This window comes from Ranitomeya imitator, chromosome 3 (assembly GCF_032444005.1).
Source record: "Ranitomeya imitator isolate aRanImi1 chromosome 3, aRanImi1.pri, whole genome shotgun sequence".
In the NCBI taxonomy this organism is placed as follows: Eukaryota; Metazoa; Chordata; class Amphibia; order Anura; family Dendrobatidae; genus Ranitomeya; species Ranitomeya imitator.
In genome coordinates, this window is record NC_091284.1 from 176,901,618 (window position 1) to 176,922,583 (window position 20,966).

The 20,966-nt window shown below is 39.6% G+C and overlaps 1 protein-coding gene across 8 annotated transcripts in view; it reads right to left on the reverse strand.

Moving 5' to 3' along the window:
• Positions 1–5,698: 5,698 nt before the first annotated feature.
• The window catches only part of CASK (calcium/calmodulin dependent serine protein kinase), a 393,333-nt gene continuing 378,065 nt past the window's right edge, over positions 5,699–20,966 (reverse strand). For all 8 annotated transcript variants that reach the window (XM_069761644.1, XM_069761640.1, XM_069761641.1 and 5 more), the window contains 5 exons: positions 17,172–17,252; positions 16,997–17,077; positions 16,520–16,722; positions 14,747–14,830; positions 5,699–7,865 (listed from right to left, as the gene is read on the reverse strand). In XM_069761644.1, coding sequence (XP_069617745.1) covers positions 7,689–7,865; positions 14,747–14,830; positions 16,520–16,722; positions 16,997–17,077; positions 17,172–17,252 — 626 coding nt within the window. In that variant the 3' untranslated portion in view covers positions 5,699–7,688. The remainder of the gene's footprint in view (positions 7,866–14,746; positions 14,831–16,519; positions 16,723–16,996; positions 17,078–17,171; positions 17,253–20,966) is intronic.

Here is a 20,966-nt window from a genome sequence, read left to right on the forward strand (position 1 = left end):
GTGAAGGATTGCTTTAGGTATTTTATTAGGCTTTGATACACATGATTGGAACCAATAGCACCTGAATTAGACAGGCACATCATGGTAGGCAGTAAGAGCAGCAGAAGTAATATTAAACTGCTCCTCAATAGGAATCTGCAGGTGTAAAACCACAGGTGGAATCCGCAAAAAAAAATGCGGTAAATCCGCGTCAAATCCACAGTGCGGTTTACCTGCCGATTTTGCAAAACAGTGCGGAAAAATCCGCACACCAATCCACAACGTGTGCACATAGCCTCAATGATCTAACATCTAAATCTAATGGCCACTACTCCCCGCTGATTATACTGTATCTTTGCTGCATCTGACACTGGACCACCAGCTCCTCCTTACTATGCTCTGTTTGACTCAAGGACACAGATTCTCTCTTGGTTTTCCTGACCACTCCTTCAGTGTATCTTTTTACTGGCGCTTCTTCCCTTCCTGTTCCCCTTACTGTCGGGGTTCCTCATTGCTCAGTTCTAGGTCTCCTTCTGTTCCACCTATACACCACCTCTATTGGACAAGCCATCAGATTTGGTTTTTAGTATCTGTTTTAGATAGAGTGAGGACAGCATAAACCTATCGGTTCAAAGCTGAACTCCTTTTTGTTTCCTCTATTAATCTACCTGAAATTGCCATCTGTGTGTGGTTCTATCATAACTCACAAGAAGAATACCTGCTGTCTTGGGGTGATATCTGACTCCAATCTTTCCTTCACTGCCTATATCTGATCCATCGATCATGACAACTGCACCTCAAAAAATAATTATAGCATTCAACCTTTCCATTGACTATGCAAAAACTGTTACTGTTGCTCAGATTCTCCCACGCCGGGGCTACTGCACTGCTACTGATCGGTCTCCATCTTACTAAACGCTCTCCTATCCTATCTGAATGCAGCAGCCAGGATCATATGTCCAACCGCTGCACTGATGTCACCACTCTGTACCAGTCTTGACATTGAATTCTGATGGGCAACCAGTGCAAAGTTACATTTACACAAAAAGCTTTCCACAGTTCTGCACCACCCCTACATCTCCTTCATTATCTGTCTACCTGCCTAACTATCCTCTCCATTTCACTAATGGCGCAGAATTAACATCCTCTATAATCTGAACCTCCCACTCAGGTTTCAGGACTTCTCTTATGCTGCACTAGTTTTCTGGAATGCACTACCCCCAGACAATCCGGTTAATTCCAATATCCAGTTTCAAGCGTGCCCTAAAAACACATTTCTTTAAACTAGGCTAGCAACTCACCTAACTAATCTAACTATCCCCTGTTCACTCTTCCACACACTCATCAGCATTTTGTATTTGTACAAATACTGACACTTGTCTGGGTCATTCAGAGTTATTTGAATGCCCCTATTATGGGGATGGCCAGACCTTACATGACAAGCACTTTATTTAAAACTTTCAGTTTACCTCGACTTCCTCAGATTATAAACTTGCAAGCAGGGCCCATATGCCTCTTTGCATGTGTTGAATGTTGTTACTCAGCAATGTCTTTTTTTTGTACAAATACCATCAGAAATTTACACAAAACCAAAAAAGGATCCTTCATTACATTAGTGTAACTTAATTGTATGACAAGGCAAAAGACAATCAAAACTATGATCCCATGTTAAAAACTGGTCTGTGCTACTTAAATGGAACCGGTCACCAAGTTTTCCCAATATAAAACAATGTCCATCACCATTCATTCCTCTCATATACAGCTTGCGAGACTGCTCTAAGTCCTCAATCCCCTCAGCATAGCCCAAAAATTGCTTTTTATAATTCCCCTAAACGTGGTCTAGTTCGATGGGGGTCACTGGTCTTGCTTTGGCGGTTCCTCTTTCCTCGCAATCCCCGTCCTCCTGCTTGCTTTATGTGGATAACGTATCCTACATACTCCAGTATCCTTAGTAGTGATCGTGTGGAGTTGTACTTTGCTCTGCCATGTAGGAGAGTGATTGGTGACACTGTGGATGACATAAGGTGTCATCCACATGAAGCCAGCAGGAAGACTGCAATTGTGAGCAGAGAAGAGCAGCAGAAGCAAGACAAGTGATGCCCATTGGACTGGTTCTGGACAAACGCTACAGGTTCTGGACTCTTGCATAAGCCTACAACTATTGCTTTTACCATCACCACAATTGCTTGCAGCTCAAGTGCGGAGTGTGCTCTTAATGTTAAGTCCATTTAAAATAATCCAAAACAAAATGGAGAAACAGCTCTAATGGTGAAATTATTTAGGAGTACCGGTAAATGGTTGTCAGAAAAGAATATACAGTATATAGTATGACAGATCAGTCAAACTTACACAAAATATTATTTTAATTATTCTGTATGGTTGATGTGTTTATATAAAATTTTTCCACCACAGACCCATTGCATTTTAACTATCCTGCCAGGAGAGTGTGATTTGCTGTTTAACTACTAGGACCTCAAATGACACAAAGAACAAGTAATCCTCAGTAGTGTCCTCAGTAAGGATCTGACTACACATGCAAGTGCAAATAACCTTTTGTCCCATGGACCCTTACAGTGGTTTGTAAAGTACTCTAGAAAATTAACTGTGTGAATACTTGTTTTAGTTTGTGTTATTTATCTACCAACTTGTCTGATGCCCCTAATGATACCTACACTTTACTTTATGACTCTTGCTCTTACTCTGTTTTGAGCTAGCATAAGAGCCCGTGCTTTTCCTATACTGCAGAAGCAAAACTACTTCAGCTGGCAGACCTGAAGAGCGCACACTTTGAGCCTGAAGCTCAGACAACCTGCTATAGCCTGAACTCACCAGGAGCATACCACTTTCCACCAACAGAGGAGCAGCATTTTCCTAAACATAGGACAACCCCTCTAAACTGCTGATTGACACCATAGAAGCTACTGTGTATTTTCACAGATGGGTCTTGTTTTGACTTGAATTTGGTTGACAAATTTATCACAAAAATTAAATCCAGTATAGTAACAAGCTAAAAAAAAGCTCCTGAAAGGCTGCAATTCACATATCAATGCCTGGGTAGAAAAAATATATATAATCCTACCAATATACACAAGCTGTACCATCTCAGGACATTTTGAGCCAAGAAACGTAAAAAATAAGGTTGACATCTGTATGTGACAGCTTCGCTCTTCTGTTTATGATAGGTTTCTCAATGTCAGCTCTTACAAGCAGGAGGCAGTGGAGACCATCTGTAGCCTGCAAAAATACTCTACAGATTCTGCACACAAAAAGAAATAGAGCTGAAGGCTCAGAGTACAGTCCTAAAATACCAGTTTATTAGAAGATTAAAATGCAGATTATTAAAATACAGAGGCAGCTAGGCAGAGTACAGGGAAATACAGAGAGAAAAGCTCAAATCCAGAACCCACTTGCCTACTAGGCTAAACGAGTCTATAGGTATGTAATACCCGATAGACTAGAATCACAGGCTTGAACAGATTATATTCCAATGCCAACAGGATACAGATTGTTTTAACACATTTTCTGGCTAGATATCAGAGGCTGGTGACGGGGTTTATCCAGACTTGTATATCCACCTGTAAGTATCCTCTGCCTTTGAGCCTCTTTTTGCACACTAGCCATGTACTTTATTTCCGATGCCCAGATAGATTTTCTTACATGTACTACTCTGCATCTTACATCAAAGTTAGGCACTTACCAGCCTCCAATATCTAGCCAGAAAAAGGTGTTATAAAAATCTGTATCTTGTTGGCATTGAATTACTCTGTTCAAGTCTGTGATTCTGGTCTATTTGGGTATTACATACCGATAGACTCATTTAGCTTGGTAGGCAAGTGGGTTGTGGATTTGCACTTTGTATTTCCCTGTACTCTGCCTAGCAGCCCCTGTATTTTAATAATCTGTATTTTCAACTTATTCTAATAAACTGGTATTTTAGGACTATAGTCTATGAGACTTCAGCTCTATTTCTATCTGCATTTGTATAATCAGTTCATGAGTTCAGGAGTTTTTTGTCCGTTACTTATTACTTTGGACAAGTTTGTGTTAGATTCTGCAAACAGCACTCGAGATGGTTGCGACAGGTTACGCAAGTTTTATAACTTAGAAGTCAACAACTATATGGACGTACCTACTATAACCACTCTCCAGTTTAAATTACATAAAAGGAGAAATATCTTCAGCAGTACTTCATTCATGGGGGAACCTTATGGAATAAAAAAAAAAAAATAAAATAAGTGGAACTTTGTGTGGATGTCGTCCAAAAGCCGCCAGGGGGGATTCGATTGACCTTGAGCACACAGCAATCAGTACAGTTATTTTGTACATTACAAGGTTGAGTATTAAAAAGGTTCTTGGAGATTGTCCAAATGTTTTACTAAGGAAGAAAATCGTAAATACGCCTAAAAACCTCAAATACTTACAAGTTACATTCCTGTTACTAGAGAACCACCACTCTGGTGCTCCCCACTAAAGAGGTTGTCTGAAGTGTAGTCAGGGCACAAGGAATCAATGGTTTACAAATATAGAGACTGGCGGAGTGCACCAGAGCAGTTTTGCTGGAGAAGCAGAAGACAGAACTGTCAAGTATATGGAAAACCTTTCCATTGTAAAATAATGTGATAACTGGAACTTTTCTTTAACAATCAGCAAAAGATAGGACAAAAAACACAAATACAGAAAAAAATTAACACAGGGATAACATTTTGCAAAGATCTTTCACCTGGCTTTAATTCTGAATTAACCGATCTTACAAAGTGACAGAATCTGCTTTCTTATGACTTATGTGCTAATGTACAGTTGAAATCTAGGTATCTGTTTATTCTTTTCTTCACAGCATATTCTATTCAAATGTACATACTTTTTCACAAAAGACAGTGTCTGGTATTTGTCAATGTATTAATCCCATCCGGCCGAAGACTTTACTCCTAGGGGACTGTGGCACATTGTATTTTTTAACAGTGAAACTCATTAAATTTCTTATTTATTAACACGGATTTAGCCCTTTGCCCGGAATGGATTACTGCAATGACAACAAATCTCCAACACTGACCATAATAGATGTATGCGATAGCAATTCTAAATGAAATTACAAGATGATTGATGAATCGCACATAATTTACAGGTTTTAATTTTTTTGTAATATGATGGTAACAGGCACTGAAAAAAAAACTATGTTCTTGGCAATATATTTAAACATAAATTGAGATTAGGAAGCCTAGGAAAGCAAATGACATTGTCTTTAAGTAAGAAACCTACTTTGCAACATGTACCATTTCGGTTTCTCTAGCACCAGTAATTTTCCCATCCAATTACTTTTTAACAGGATGAGAGGCTGTTATCTTAGAAACTATAACTGATATGAAAAATAAATTATTCTCCAATTTTTTATGCAAAAAGATAATTCACAAATTCATTGTGAAGGTACAGAAATTCAATAAGTCACCTAAAGATTAAAAATCACATCCTGGATATTCAACGGTTTGGTGTTTGTAAAATACATCTATTTAGAAGTAGGCTTTTATACTAGAAGTGGCTTTGTACTGAACACAATTTTCCCAGATTCTGGATTACAAAGAAAATTAAAGAATTAAAATTGTCATTCTTAATGAGGCAGTCTTTTGCTTTAATTTGTAGTTAAATGGAAGATAATAAAGATCAATATATACAGTACATTAGCTGTAAAATGGAAAGAGGAGTCAGAAATAAGAATAGCACAGGGCAAAATAAATCTGATTTTATTTATACTCGTGATCAATTTGTCTTTCCTTTTCTATTTAGCCTAATTAGTCAACCTGGAGCAGAAAAATTCTGATGGACTTTTACATTGAACTCTCAGATGTACAAGACTACAAATGAAGAAATCAAAAAGCAAAATATTCCATATTGTTGGATTAAACAAAACGTACACACTTGATTTACAGTTTTACAATTTCAAAATGGAGTGCTATTCTCCTTTGCCACCAACATGCTCAAATCAGAGGTAATGTGAAGGTTCTAATCTACAGAAAGATTGCTCTATCTACAAAAGGAGGGTTAGGATGGTTTTGCTTTCAGAAAATAAAAGGGTACTTTTAAAAAAAGAAAAAACAGACTAAGAAATGGATGAAATATTAAAAGTGTAAAACCGATCTTTTGCAAATTCAGATTCAGAAGACACCAATTGCCTCTACAGTGAGGTCTTATTTACGAATGCAATGATAACTTAAGTTAGGTGTCATATGAATAGAATGTGATTTGAAAGGTCATGGAAATCTTCTGGTGACTTTAATGTACTGTACATTTTGTGCTTTAGGAATTAAAACTGTGCCAATGGGAACAAGAAGTACGTAGATCGGGCAAAATGTAACCCATCATCAACTTCCCAAAGAGCACACGTGTTGTGCAACCAGTAAGACATTATCTGCACAATCATCCACTGTGCCACAAGAACTATAAAATTGATTTCTCAGATACAATAAATGAATGACCCAAATGCATATCATTGAACACATAAAGGGAAGTATATTTAAAAATAAAATATTGGTCAAGCTAATCTTTGATTCCACTCTGCTAATAAATTTACAGGGCATAATTTTCTTTTTAGACAATATGGAATTATTGGTTTAATATCGGTCCCCAAAACCATCTGTTACATAAATCATATTTTGTGCATTTTGAACAATTACAATGCATAAAAACAAAGCATTTTCTCTTCTTTTGTCAATTAAACACTAATACTCTTCTTGACAACATAGATTTGAAATGGCAAAAAAAAAAAAAAAGGAAAAATAAGGGAAAAACAAAAATAGAAAAGTCAGTTGTTACCTTCCCCTGTTTACAACAAATTAAATTGAGACAATTTCAAACACATTACACTACATGATTAATAATAAAAATCATGTTTTTTTTTATAAAGTTGCCCAAAATGCAAGGGATGTGCATAGGTTTACAACTTGGTTATAATAATTGTAAGTAATTCCCAAGGGTACGAATTCCCATGAACGGAATGTATGTTTCTGTAAGTTACAGATTTGTTCAACACAGATACACCAACAGTATAAACGCTTGCGACTGTCCACATGCATTAAGACCCACTTTCAAATTTCTATATTGTTTATAGTTTTTTTTTTCAAAGAGACAGTATCAAATAAAACTATATTATGCGGTAAATACTTTAAGGAAATATTTTAAATGAAAAAGGCCATTAAATAGATGGTGTCTCCTCTTCCAATAGATGAAGGCTATTTGTGTAAATAAATTAAATAGTGCCTTTGCTATTGAATGAATGACATAAGACTAAAAAGAATGTAGTGTTCCACCCTTGCTAAAGGTAACCAAATTCCCCCATTATTAAAATAGATTATAGAAAGCAGCATATCACTTGTGCAGTTTTCAGAGGCCTTTAAAACAAAAAGCTATGGTTTCCAAAAATATAACATTCAAAAGGACTGAATAATGCATACATTTTAAAAAGGTATATTTTAATACAATCTAGGAGAAAGAAAAAGGTTAAAAAACAGATACTGTCTCTTTAAAGTAGCACTGAAAGTTTGCTTTGTTTTCCTTCCCACCTATTAGGACATGACAATAATTATAAATTTAGATCACACTACATTTAGGTAGTCTCTAGGGGCCAAGACCAGTTGACAACTCCAACAGAGAGGATTCTCCAAGTACTGCACGAGGTGATTTTGAAGTAATAAAACACCAACAGTTCCCTTGAAAATGGTCTAATAGACCCAGGATACAGGAACCCATTGTGGTGCCGTGCACACAAGCTCAATGGCTTCCTCCAGATGTCTAATAGTTTCATCAATCTCATTGTTGATAATTGTTAGATCGAAGTAGTGTGCATATGTTCTCTGCAGAATTTCTGACTCCTTTTGCAGTCGCTGAAGGGATTCATCCTGAAAGGATTGAAAAAAAAAAATGCTGTTACATACAATGTACACCTGTTATGTGCCTTCTGAACACAATCATTAAATAGGAAATCAAGTGATTCAGAGATTGCCAGAAGAGTTCTTCACCCGCTTCGATGTACAATAAGCAATTATCTGCTACAGACAAGATCATGAACAAGCACAAGTTGAGACTAGATAGGAGCTACAAAATCACAGTGCCAGACTCACACAAACATTTGGGTTTCACATAAAGGTAACATTTACACAACATAGCAACATCCGTAGCAAATGGTTAGCACATTGTTCTAGCCACCAGGAATCAAATACTACATACATGTAAGGATCGTTAAAAATGCAATCAAAATAACCCTGAAAAATATACAACCTCATTCTAAACTTCAAGTTAAACCACATTTGGATGTAATATTTGAGAAATTTTTTTTTTTTAGTATGGGAAACGTGTGGTGATGAACTATGGGCTTGAGCCTATTTTTGGCCTTACGGAAGAAGCAATCAATATTAGTATTTTCACTGTCACACTCCAAGTGCCATAGTATAATGTGTCCCCAAGGCTTATTGCAGCCTTGAACTGCGCTGGTCTGCAGTGCATACAACTTATTGCTTGGCATTCAGAATGACAAATTTAATAGAAGGTTGGGAATTATAAAATAAACAAATATGAAATAAAAATACCTATATATAGATCTCTATCTACAACAATTTGTGTTTTTATTTTATGTTGTTCCATGTGCATATCTAAACTTCCTATCAGTATGTCTTTGGAATGTGGGAGGAAACTGGAAAACCCTAAGGAAACCTACGAAACACTGGGAGAACAAACTCTTTGCAGATGTTGTCATTGGTGGGATTTGAACCCAGGACCTCAGGTCTCCAAGCAACAGTGCTGATCACTGAGCCATTGTGCTGCCATCCCCGTCCTTGTAGGCATGGCTCCTCATCCCTTTCCTGATAAGCATGGCTCCTCATCACTATCCTTGTATGTATGGTCCTCCCATGAGAAAAGCATAAAAAAAAAAAAAAGACTAAAAAAAAAACTAAACAAAACATGCTACTTACCTTCCCTATAAGCATCTTGTTCCGGCGCCAGCAACTGCTGCGGCAGGACGATCACGTGTCCCCGCTCATTAAGGGAATGAATATTCACCTCTCTCCACGCTTATGGGAGTGGAGAGAGCTGAATATTCATTACCTTAATGAGCGGGCACCCGAGCTAGCCTGGCAGCTGCTGGAAGCCAGCCGCTGTGGCTAACAATGTGCATGCTGTAAGAGAAATGAATATTCACTGCCAGAGCAGTTAATATTCATTTGTCTTTAGCAGCGGGCACAGGCTTTAGCCGTAGCAGCCGAAACCTGCCTCCTGTGACCTGCTGCTACGTCGTATCCCCCCCGCTGTCTTTTGGGCAATGACCTGTGTATAAGTTGAGAGGGGAGTTTTCAGCACACACAAAAAATGTGCTGAAGAACTCGGCTTACACACGACTGTTTACGTAGGTCTTTCTTATTGACTTGAGTATAAGCCTGTTATTCATTGTCTCCTCATCCCTATCAATGGTGTGCATGGCCTCCTCATCCCTATCCTGGTAGGCATGGCCTCCTCATCCCTATCCTGGTAGGCATGGCCTCCTCATCCCTATCAATGGCGTGCATGGCCTCCTCATCCCTATCCTGGTAGGCATGGCCTCCTCATCCCTATCCTGGTAGGCATGGCCTCCTCATCCCTATCCTGGTAGGCATGGCCTCCTCATCCCTATCAATGGCGTGCATGGCCTCCTCATCCCTATCCTGGTAGGCATGGCCTCCTCATCCCTATCCTGGTAGGCATGACCTCCTCATCCCTATCCTGGTAGGCATGGCCTCCTCATCCCTATCCTGGTATGCATGGCCTCCTCATCCCTATCAATGGCGTGCATGGCCTCCTCATCCCTATCAATGGCGTGCATGGCCTCCTCATCCCTATCCTGGTAGGCATGGCCTCATCATCCCTATCCTGGTAGGCATGACCTCCTCATCCCTATCCTGGTAGGCATGGCCTCCTCATCCCTATCCTGGTATGCATGGCATCATCATCCCTATACTGGTAGGCATGGCCTCATCATCCCTATCCTGGTAGGTATGGCTTCATCATCCCTATCCTGGTAAGCATGGCCTCCTCATCCCTATCCTGGTAGGCATGGCCTCCTCATCCCTATCAATGGCGTGCATGGCCTCCTCATCCCTATCCTGGTAGGCATGGCCTCCTCATCCCTATCCTGGTAGGCATGGCCTCCTCATCCCTATCCTGGTAGGCATGGCCTCCTCATCCCTATCCTGGTATGCATGGCATCATCATCCCTATACTGGTAGGCATGGCCTCATCATCCCTATCCTGGTAGGTATGGCTTCATCATCCCTATCCTGGTAAGCATGGCCTCCTCATCCCTATCCTGGTAGGCATGGCCTCCTCATCCCTATCCTGGTAGATATGGCCTCATCATCCCTATCCTGGTAGGCATGGCCTCATCATCCCTATCCTGGTTGACATGGCCCCCTCATCCCTATCCTGACCCCCATTAGAAAAACATTAAAAAAAACAAAACACGCTACTTGCCTGCGCTGCGCTCCCTATAAGTGTCTTGTTCCAATGCCAGCAGCTGATTTATGCTTGTAAGAAGTGCATGGCAGTGATATCATGAGCTGCTTACAAGCCAAGGACAGCTGCCGAAATACTCACTGGTCCCCATGCGGGGACTACATGCATAGAGAGCAGTGAGTATTCATAACTCTTTAGTAGCGGGCATAGTAGCAGCAGACTTCCGGCAGCAGCTGGGCTTTCACTTGTGCCCGTTACTAAAGGGAATGAATATTCATTCTCTTTAGTAGCGGGGACACGTGATACCTGGCAGCTGCGACTACTATGCCCGCTATTAATGAGAAATGAATATTCACTGCCAGTGCAGTGAATATTCATTTCTCTTTAGCAGAGGGCACGGGCTTTAGCAGCAGCAGCAGCCGTCTCCTGCCTCCTGTGACTCGCGGCTCCGCCGCTGCCCCTCCATCTTGTGGGACCCTCACTCAAGTGAAAGGCTTTATCAGCATAAAAAATGTGATGAAAAACTCTGTTCATACTCGAGTATATAAGGTAAATTATGTTACAAAGCAAGCTTTTGAGAAATCTTGGGTCTTTTCCTTAGGCATGGTATAAAAGTTTCTGAAGAAACACAAATGATACAAATATCCCTGCAAGATCAGAGGCCTGGTGCCTGAGGAGTCTGCTCCAGAGACAGTGGGGGCACCAGACCTCTGATATTACAGGGATATTGGGACTATAAAACTTTCACAATACTAATCTAATCCAATTAAGGATTCATTCTCAGAGCTCAGTTTGTTTGTTTATTAAATATTCATTTATTATACCATGCATCTGTTTTTCTTTTGTGCATACATTAGTTTTTCTTCAGAAACTTTGTTATACTAAGACAGGAAGGGGTCAAAGGAAGAGACCCAAGATGTCTCGAAAGCTTCCTTTTTAGAACTACAAGATTATCTTGTTTTTCCCACAGGGCATTCTTTTTCAACTGGCTAACACGGTACCAAACCCTTTTCTCTAAAAGTGTGTGAATACTGGACTATTTCCTGAAATTCCCATTACAAAGCTGTGGGTGTTAATCTACAGTTGTCTCTCTTCCCCATCACAGCTATTATAACATCCACTCTACTGTGAAGGGTTTGCCCAAAATCTTTGAGCTTTGGCAGGATGGACACAGGACACAAATACAAAGGTGGTCTGGCTTGCAATCGGCATCATTTCTTCCCAAAGGCGTTTAGGTCAAGGGCCTACCCTAAACTGTTGCTACAAATCCAGAAGCATACAACAGTCTAAGGCTGGTTTCACATTTGGTTTGGGCAGAGCTGCGGAGGGCTGCATACTTCCTCCATTAAGCCCCGCCCACTGCCGCACCTCTTCCATTCAGCTCCAGCTACATCTGCATGCGTCCTGCGTACTTACATTTAACATTGGGTGCGCAGGCTATGCAGATGTATGCGGATCTGTCTGCATGCGTCGTTTTGACGCTGCGCCGACGGCAACAAAATGCAACATGTTGCATTCGACACAGTGTCAAAACGACGCATGCGGATGCATCTACATGGCCCAAGTACCCAATGTTAAAGATAGGTAAGCAGGACGCATTCAGACATAGGCGGAGCTGAATGGAAGAGGTGTGGCAGTGGGCGGGGCTTAATGGAGGAACTGTGCAGCCCTCCGCTGCTCTGCCCAACGCAAATGTGAAGCCAGCCTAAAATGTGTATGCACACTATAGAATGACAGATGATACCTACAGCCCAGCAGTGAACACTATGTATTTCAGCAGGTAGCATTACTCACTTGTCCATCAGACTGCTAGATAGAAAACAAACATTTCCATTGCTTTATGGTCCAGTGGCGGTTGGCTTTGCGTGACGTCCGCTGAGCATTGCACATGGTGATTTTAGGTAGCTTAGCCATGAAGATACGTTTAATGAAACGCCCAATGAACAGTTATTGTGTGAATGTCGCTTTCAGAGGAATTCTCAAACTCTTTAGTGAATAATGCAACAGAGGATAGATGATTTTTACACTCCATGCACTTTAGCCCTTGGTGCTGCTCTGAATTAGTGTTGTCTATGGCTTGTGGATTAGTCATTACTCCGGGACGATTCTATTCCAAATATCACTTGACATGTCTAATCTACCCTAGGAAATTCCATGAACTGCCTAGAAGCAGGAGAAACATCCAGATTCCACAACTGCATAAATTATCAAATAAATAATAAAACTTCATTAATTACTAAATAAATCTTTTGAACCTAATGAGCTGCATAAACCTCAAAATTTAGGTGGACTAATAAAATGTTCATTTTGATCTGAAGTTTAAACATTGTAACATCCGAAATATGCACACAAGTCTCATCCATTTAATAATCTATGTAGTTTGCATTCTGAAATCTGGTGACAGATCTGCTTGAAAATTCTCCTGTTATCAATTATTCACTTTCTTGTTAATTGGAAAAAGTAATGTACAGCAACATAATACTTAAAGGGGACAAACGCAGCCATATCAGTGTTCTGATGCATATAATGGAAGCAATTTCTTGCACAACGGGAAAAAAAATGAAAAACGCAAAAGCTGGTGACCGCTCCTCTTTCATTACACATATTCCAGTCTTCAATAAGCATAAACGTCAATCTCAGACATAGACACGGTATAGAAGCATCTACCAAAATCTACACAACTAGCATTGTGGGGTTTTGCTATTTCAAGTCCTCTCCAGTACTTACAGGTAATTTTCTGCACCATCTTGGAAGCTTAGCAAAATTTGCAAGTGTGTAATTGAAAGGAAGAAAACAAGTTTGACAAAAAAAATTAAAAAATAAATAAGTCTGATAATTGCAAAACAACAGAAAACAGAACAATGTGAACAAAAATAAAAGAGGTCAATAACTAATTAGTGTTTCTTAGGAGGCCAATGCTTTAAGATACTAATTTTTGTGATACATTTGTTTTTAAAAAAAAAAAACCTAGTTTAAAAATTGTTTGTCAGCTTTTCCTCTAGCTGTACAAGTTTTTGTAGCTTTTCAACTAATCTAAAGGAATCGACAGATGACACCGCAGAGTAGCACATTTTACCACCACAAGTAATGTTTTCACACTAATTCATCAATTTACACTGCGCCATAAAACGATGAAATCTGGAGATCGCAGATAGCCTCCAAGGATTCCAAAAAATAGATTTCTGTAGCACAGATTTGGTATGGTGGTACAAATGGCCTTGATTATTTATTTGGTTGGAGGGGTAGTAGAGTGCTATATTTTAATTTTGTGCTTTTCTTATTGTCTGCAGACATTCTTCAATGTATGAAGCACTTCTAATAGTGATGTCATTTCCTTCTGCAAATAAAACATTTAAAGACAAAATCACATCCATTCAGCACCTCTCCCGTCTCATGTGACCGAAATTCTTGCAACATCCACATTAAGCTTCTGCATTTGGATCCCACTGCTTCACAAAGTTCTCGTTTTTTTGAGAGCAACATTAACCACTTTTTGTTTTTACATAAAATAGAGTTGGAGTGCATAATGGCTGCATGCCATACTATGCCACCGCTCATCATATATAGAGGATATATAGTATTCAAGCTTAGGAAGTATGAGGGAGAAATTAATATGGGTAATGCTGACAGGAAGGGGTTAAAGGTACACTAAAACAAAGAATGAAATCTCGGCTTATCCTCCCCTAATTTCCTCTCCTCCAATGTTTGTCTCCTATTACGACCAGAATAGAGGAATACATAAAATCTTCTGTGTATTTCCTGGGATCTGTGCCATGTCCCTACATCCTGTGCCTGGCTGTAACAACTGGCTCCATCAGAAGCCCCTCGTCAGTACCATGTCTTCAGGAGGACACACATTACTAGGTCCTGACCTAATACCAGGTCCCCAGCAAAAAGAAAATTAGGTAAAAAAAAAAAATCCCTTTTCTTGGTGCGATTTCTACAAAAGCATACAGACTGAAAACCGGGTGGGCTTATTTTCCCAATGTACACAAGAGGTATGCAACTGCATTCCATTTACTGTAAAAAAACGGACACGCTCAGCAAATATCTGGGTCATTTACTGTCTATAAAACATTCACCATAGAAGCCAAAAATAATCCCAGCAAATATGTAGAACATCCCACAAAATCAGAAAATGGACTAAACATATCTTGTCAGTCCGTTTCAATTTAAAAAGTAAAGAGAACCCTCAATTCTTCGCTTGTCAATGTCTACCTGGATGTTTTACATTAAATCGACCAAAATGAGTCAGAACAGGAAGACTGCACCTCACACCCCAGTGATTTCAACTTACCTCATTGATACTTGGGGTAATAGTAGGTGCAGCAATGAAGACCACAAATGGAGCAAATTCTGCTGTTCTCAGGACTTTTAGAGCCTAAAAACATGATGACATTAATATTTACATAAACAAAATGTAATCTGTCTCATCACTGCAATATCAAGATCGTGTCCCAAGGAAGTAAAACATTTTAGAAATTTGAAGATTGAAAAATAAACCCCCCTAGATGAGTGCCAACATACATAACCAAATTCTTGCATATGGGAAATTCTAAGTATATTATAGACATCGTTGGCCGTTACAATACAGCTTGTCTTGTAAGCATAAGATATTCATCAATGGAACTCTACTAGAGCAAACAGTGATGTATAAATGTTAACGTGTACCTGTCATTTCAGGAACCTTTTCTGTATACGCGATCATGTGTATACAATAGGGATCATACGATTTTTGGACAATCTGTCCATTTTATTGCTATGCTCCTTACTTTCCTACCAGAGTAACTAAGGCTGTGGAACACACCCCATTGTGTTGGCATTCAATGTTGCTTTGACTAAGACAAATTTTAGTTGTTTTTCCAGAGTGCAGTACAGAGGAAGTGGCGGCTCATACGTAGAGAAAGAAGCAGAATTCTCTGAATATATTACAAAGTTTCTTATATTTGAGGCTACTAATTTATACAAAGTTTGCAAAACTATACAGACCATTAAAAACCCCAAAAAACGCAACATATGACACAGGCAGCAGTGCCACGGAGCCTACTATTAAAGAAACTTAGATGAATAAACAAAACTATGACCTATTTAAAGGGAACCTGTCAGCAGGATTTTGCAAAGTAAACTACAGACACTGTCAGGTTGGCGCTGTTATACTGATTAAAATGATACCAGAGTTGATTAAATCCATATTTGTAGTATTCAGTTAATGAGAGTCTTGGGTGGGCCTGTGGGCAGGGCTATGTGGTGCTCTGTTCTCATATTCATCCTTACTGACTCACGGCAGGTCACTGAACCTTCAGCCAATTCTTTTTTTCCTCCCAACAAAATGGAGCTAGCAAGCAATATATGCTACTGCCCAGGTGTCGGCGCCATTTTGCTGAAGTTACAATTTTTTTTTGTTTAAAGCCAACTATTATCTGCAGTATATGAAAAGCAGGCAGGTCATTGAATGATCAGTGACCTGTCATAAGCCTATACAGATGCATATGTAAGCAGAGTCCCACATGAAGACCCCCCCCCCACAAGCCGCCCTGGAGCATGAGAGTCTCGTTAACTGAAAATAAAGATTAAACAACCACAAGACGGATTTCATCAACGAAGGTATCATTTTAGTCAGTATAACCGCGCCAACCTAACACTGTCTGGGTTACTGAGCACAATCCTGCTGACAGGTTCCCTTTAGGCCATGGAATTTATTATTCAGAGTTATCCTGAAGCCTTAAAAGGGGCTTATCTGGTTAACAAAACTTTCCAAACAGAATTGTAGTTTACTAGAGAGCATGTTACTCTGGAGAAGCATAGCACAGGCAACTGATCGATTTCAATGAGCAATCTGCAATTCCCCCCTTCCACTATGGTGGCACTAGAGAATAATTTAATACTTGCGGTCAGGACACCTCACAAGTTAAAGGAACAGGGGTTGGTAAAAGACAACCCCGTTAATTCACAGGTTCGTATATTCTGCCTAAAAGTTTCACAATTTGAAAAGATCAAAGCAGTAAAACCTTTTGTACATTTATCTGTCTTGGCACAAGTGTATTTTTTGTCACGGATTTTGGGTAGTTACCTGAGGTTCAACATCAAGTATTGCAATAAGTCCCTGTTCGTGGATCTTTCGTATTGTTTCCAGTTTTGTTCCATACATAGCATCCTCATGGCTGCCGTATTCCAGATATTCATTGTTGGAGATATCTTGCATCATTTGGTCGTGGGATACAAAGTAGTAATTTTTTCCATTTTCTTCATCTTTCTTTGGAGGTCTTGTGGTGTCTAAAATGTGGAGCACAACATAGCGTCAGGAACACTTTTCGGTGCAATCTCTAATTCTTTAAGCCCTTCCTTACAAGGTGTCAGCATAAACCATGTAAAAAACTATATAAAACATAACAGCATAAGCAATTTATCAGACTAAACCCTGCCCAGGCATTATCCAGCAACACAACTTGCAATGAGATCACTATGCAAAACACACTGAAATAAACAGTAGTGAACAGAAACTAACCAAATGTATTCCTATATCAAACCATTAACCTACGGAACTTACGTGGGATAGGGTAAGCAAATCTGTCAGGATGTTTAGTAATTAATGTGTTCTTTATATGTCGTCTGCCAACACCATGTGCACCTATGAACAAAACAGAACACATGTATGTATTTATTTTTCTTATACTTGTACAGCATAGCACTGGATCAATAACATACACAGTCATATAAGTTACCTAGGAGGACTAGTGTTTTCCTTTTGAAAGCCGGTAGTTTTACCACCTCTTCGTAAGTAACCAGATCTAGTTGGTCAAAGACTATGGGTAGAAATAAAAGCAAACCATTGATTAATCACTTGTCATCAGCTTTTTTTTTCTACACAATTAAAAAAAGGAACCAATGTAATACTTCTCCAATCCTCAAATGCTTTAACTGGGTCTTTAAATTGATTTATACCTTCTGCCTGCATGCAAACTACAGTATGTTTTGCATGCAGGGTTCCCTTAGCCAATGTACTACTGTATAAAGAAAACTAAGACATGCAACAGGAGACTTAAAAAGTAACCGTTGTTTAATTTATTTTTTTCATAAATCAATTGTACAAGTAAAAATCAGAAAATTTGTATTCTATCTTATCAGAAAAATCTGCTTCTTTCTCCTCGACTTATCTTTCATTCTTAAAATTCTAAATTCCGATGTAAAACCTGTTTTCAGTGAGGACAGCTTTTTACATTATCGGTAAGATTCTATACAGATGAAAGGGGGGAGGAGGTGGTTCCAAGGACCTCCGCTACCAACTCCTCCTCCCACCTCCCCGCTACATAGCGACGTACGAGAACCAAGTGTCATCTCCCATCTCCGTAATGTAACAATCGGTCTTCACTGACTACAGATTTTACCAGACAATTGAGAATATTGGAAATTAATAATTCGTCCTGGTAGAGAAAGAAGCAGATTTCTCTGAAAAGATTTCTTACAATGTTCCTTATTTTCATGTCTGCTATTGCATTAGGCAATAAAAGTGAAAACGACGGTCACTCTTTCCAATGAAACGAATGTTTCTAAATCTGTTAGTGTTTCCATGTACACAGTGGTTGTGTCACTGATCAGTACTTAAAAATGGCAAATCAGAAGAAAAGGCTGACATTACAGCACAAAAGTGAAGGTTAAAACAGAAATCACAGCAACGCTGCAGTGTGACTGGCTGCAGCGGTCTGGTGACTAGAAGAGTAGGTCACTGGAGACACAGCTAATGACAGTCTTCTTCTCACTTGACCACTAGAGCCAATTACAGGTAGCAGAGTTGCTGTGATTTCGGAGCGAGCGGCCTGCACTGGATTTGTGGCTGCACTGAAAGGCTAGTAGTACTGTATACCTCTATTCATTGCTCTTAATCAAGGTCTTCAGACAAATTTATTTTATCATCAGACAACCCTTTAAATTTTCCATTTCACTTCTGGGTGAACCACCACCTGCTTGGGCATATTTTAAAGCTTTGTGCATCCATTGTCTCCAGCAGTAACTGCATTCCTCCTAACCAACCTCCATTTGCAAAATGTACTGTATAATAGGTTGTGCAAACTGCACTGTAGGCGTCTACATTTATCATCAAGAGCAGCATGCATAGGGTTTTAATACAGATTAATCTAGTATTTCACTTTTAGGAACACTTGCCAAAAAGGAAGTAAGAAGAAGGACTGGAGTTTCGCTTAAAACTATCAAGCTTGGGGCACTGGGATAAAATGCACACATTTTTACTAAAAACACATTTTATGGGTTTGTAAATAGAGTAGTTTAGTGGAAAAAAACACTTTTCCCTCATCTCAGAAGGCCTCAGCAATGAAAACAGTGGATGTGTTCAGTCTGACAAGTCTACATCCATAGACATGCATAATCAAGAGGTTGTGAGCGGCCAGAACTTCCTTCCTCTTGATTACGTATATGCCCGAAGATGTGGACAGTGATGCCAGCGGTGTCTGGGCACAGGGCTCATGTGTCATCACAACCGCACGTGAGCTCTGGGAACAGGAGTGCCGACAGCGCTGGGAGGGGAGTAAAACAGATTTTTTTCTGAAAACATTCAGATCGAGAAGTGGTTATCCTAGTAATGGACAACACCCTTAAAGGAGAAAAAAATAAAAATGGAAGCAATCATTAGAAAACTACCCATCACAAATTATGTTTTTGGTTTATGATTTATATTTAAAAGGCAAATTTCTTCCTCATATCAAAAAAGAAAATGCGTTACCTTGCAATTTTCCAATTACTTACTGGCTACTTAAAGAAGCGCTCTCATATATATATATTTTATTAAATGTTTGTGTATGTGCTTATAATGTATTGTATACAGGTCCTTCTCAAAAAATTAGCATATAGTGTTAAATTTCATTATTTACCATAATGTAATGATTACAATTAAACTTTCATATATAATAGATTCATTATCCACCAACTGAAATTTGTCAGGTCTTTTATTGTTTTAATACTGATGATTTTGGCATACAACTCCTGATAACCCAAAAAACCTGTCTCAATAAATTAGCATATCAAGAAAAGGTTCTCTAAACGACCTATTACCCTAATCTTCTGAATCAACTAATTAACTCTAAACACATGCAAAAGATACCTGAGGCTTTTATAAACTCCCTGCCTGGTTCATTACTCAAAACCCCCATCATGGGTAAGACTAGCGACCTGACAGATGTCAAGAAGGCCATCATTGACACCCTCAAGCAAGAGGGTAAGACCCAGAAAGAAATTTCTCAACAAATAGGCTGTTCCCAGAGTGCTGTATCAAGGCACCTCAATGGTAAGTCTGTTGGAAGGAAACAATGTGGCAGAAAACGCTGTACAACGAGAAGAGGAGACCGGACCCTGAGGAAGATTGTGGAGAAGGACCGATTCCAGACCTTGGGGAACCTGAGGAAGCAGTGGACTGAGTCTGGTGTGGAAACATCCAGAGCCACCGAAATGGGCTACAGGTGCCGCGTTCCCCAGGTAAAGCCACTTTTGAACCATAAACAGCGGCAGAGGCGCCTGACCTGGGCTACAGAGAAGCAGCACTGGACTGTTGCTAAGTGGTCCCAAGTACTTTTTTCTGATGAAAGCAAATTTTGCATGTCATTCGGAAATCAAGGTGCCAGAGTCTGGAGGAAGACTGGGGAGAAGGAAATGCCAAAATGCCTGAAGTCCAGTGTCAAGTACCCACAGTCAGTGATGGTGTGGGGTGCCATGTCAGCTGCTGGTGTTGGTCCACTGTGTTTCATCAAGGGCAGGGTCAATGCAGCTAGCTATCAGGAGATTTTGGAGCACTTCATTCTTCCATCGGCTGAAATGCTTTATGGAGATGAAGATTTCATTTTTCAGCACGACCTGGCACCTGCTCACAGTGCCAAAACCACTGGTAAATGGTTTACTGACCATGGTATTACTGTGCTCAATTGGCCTGCCAACTCTCCTGACCTGAACCCCATAGAGAATCTGTGGGATATTGTGAAGAGAAAGTTGAGACGCGCAAGACCCAACACTCTGGATGAGCTTAAGGCCGCTATTGAAGCATCCTGGGCCTCCATAACATCTCAGCAGTGTCACAGGCTGATTGCCTCCATGCCACGCCGCATTGAAGCAGTCATTTCTGCCAAAGGATTCCCGACCAAGTATTGAGTGCATAACTGAACATTATTATTTGATGGTTTTTTTGTTTGTTATTAAAAAACACTTTTATTTGATTGGATGGGTGAAATATGCTAATTTATTGAGACAGGTTTTTTGGGTTATCAGGAGTTGTATGCCAAAATCATCAGTATTAAAACAATAAAAGACCTGACAAATTTCAGTTGGTGGATAATGAATCTATAATATATGAAAGTTTAATTGTATTCATTACATGATGGTAAATAATGAAATTTAACACTATATGCTAATTTTTTGAGAAGGACCTGTATGTCAGGTGTCTCAAACTCTGCTTGGTATATGGGCCGCATATAGAAAAAAAAAATTGTCTTTCAAAGGATACAGCCCCCAAATTCAAA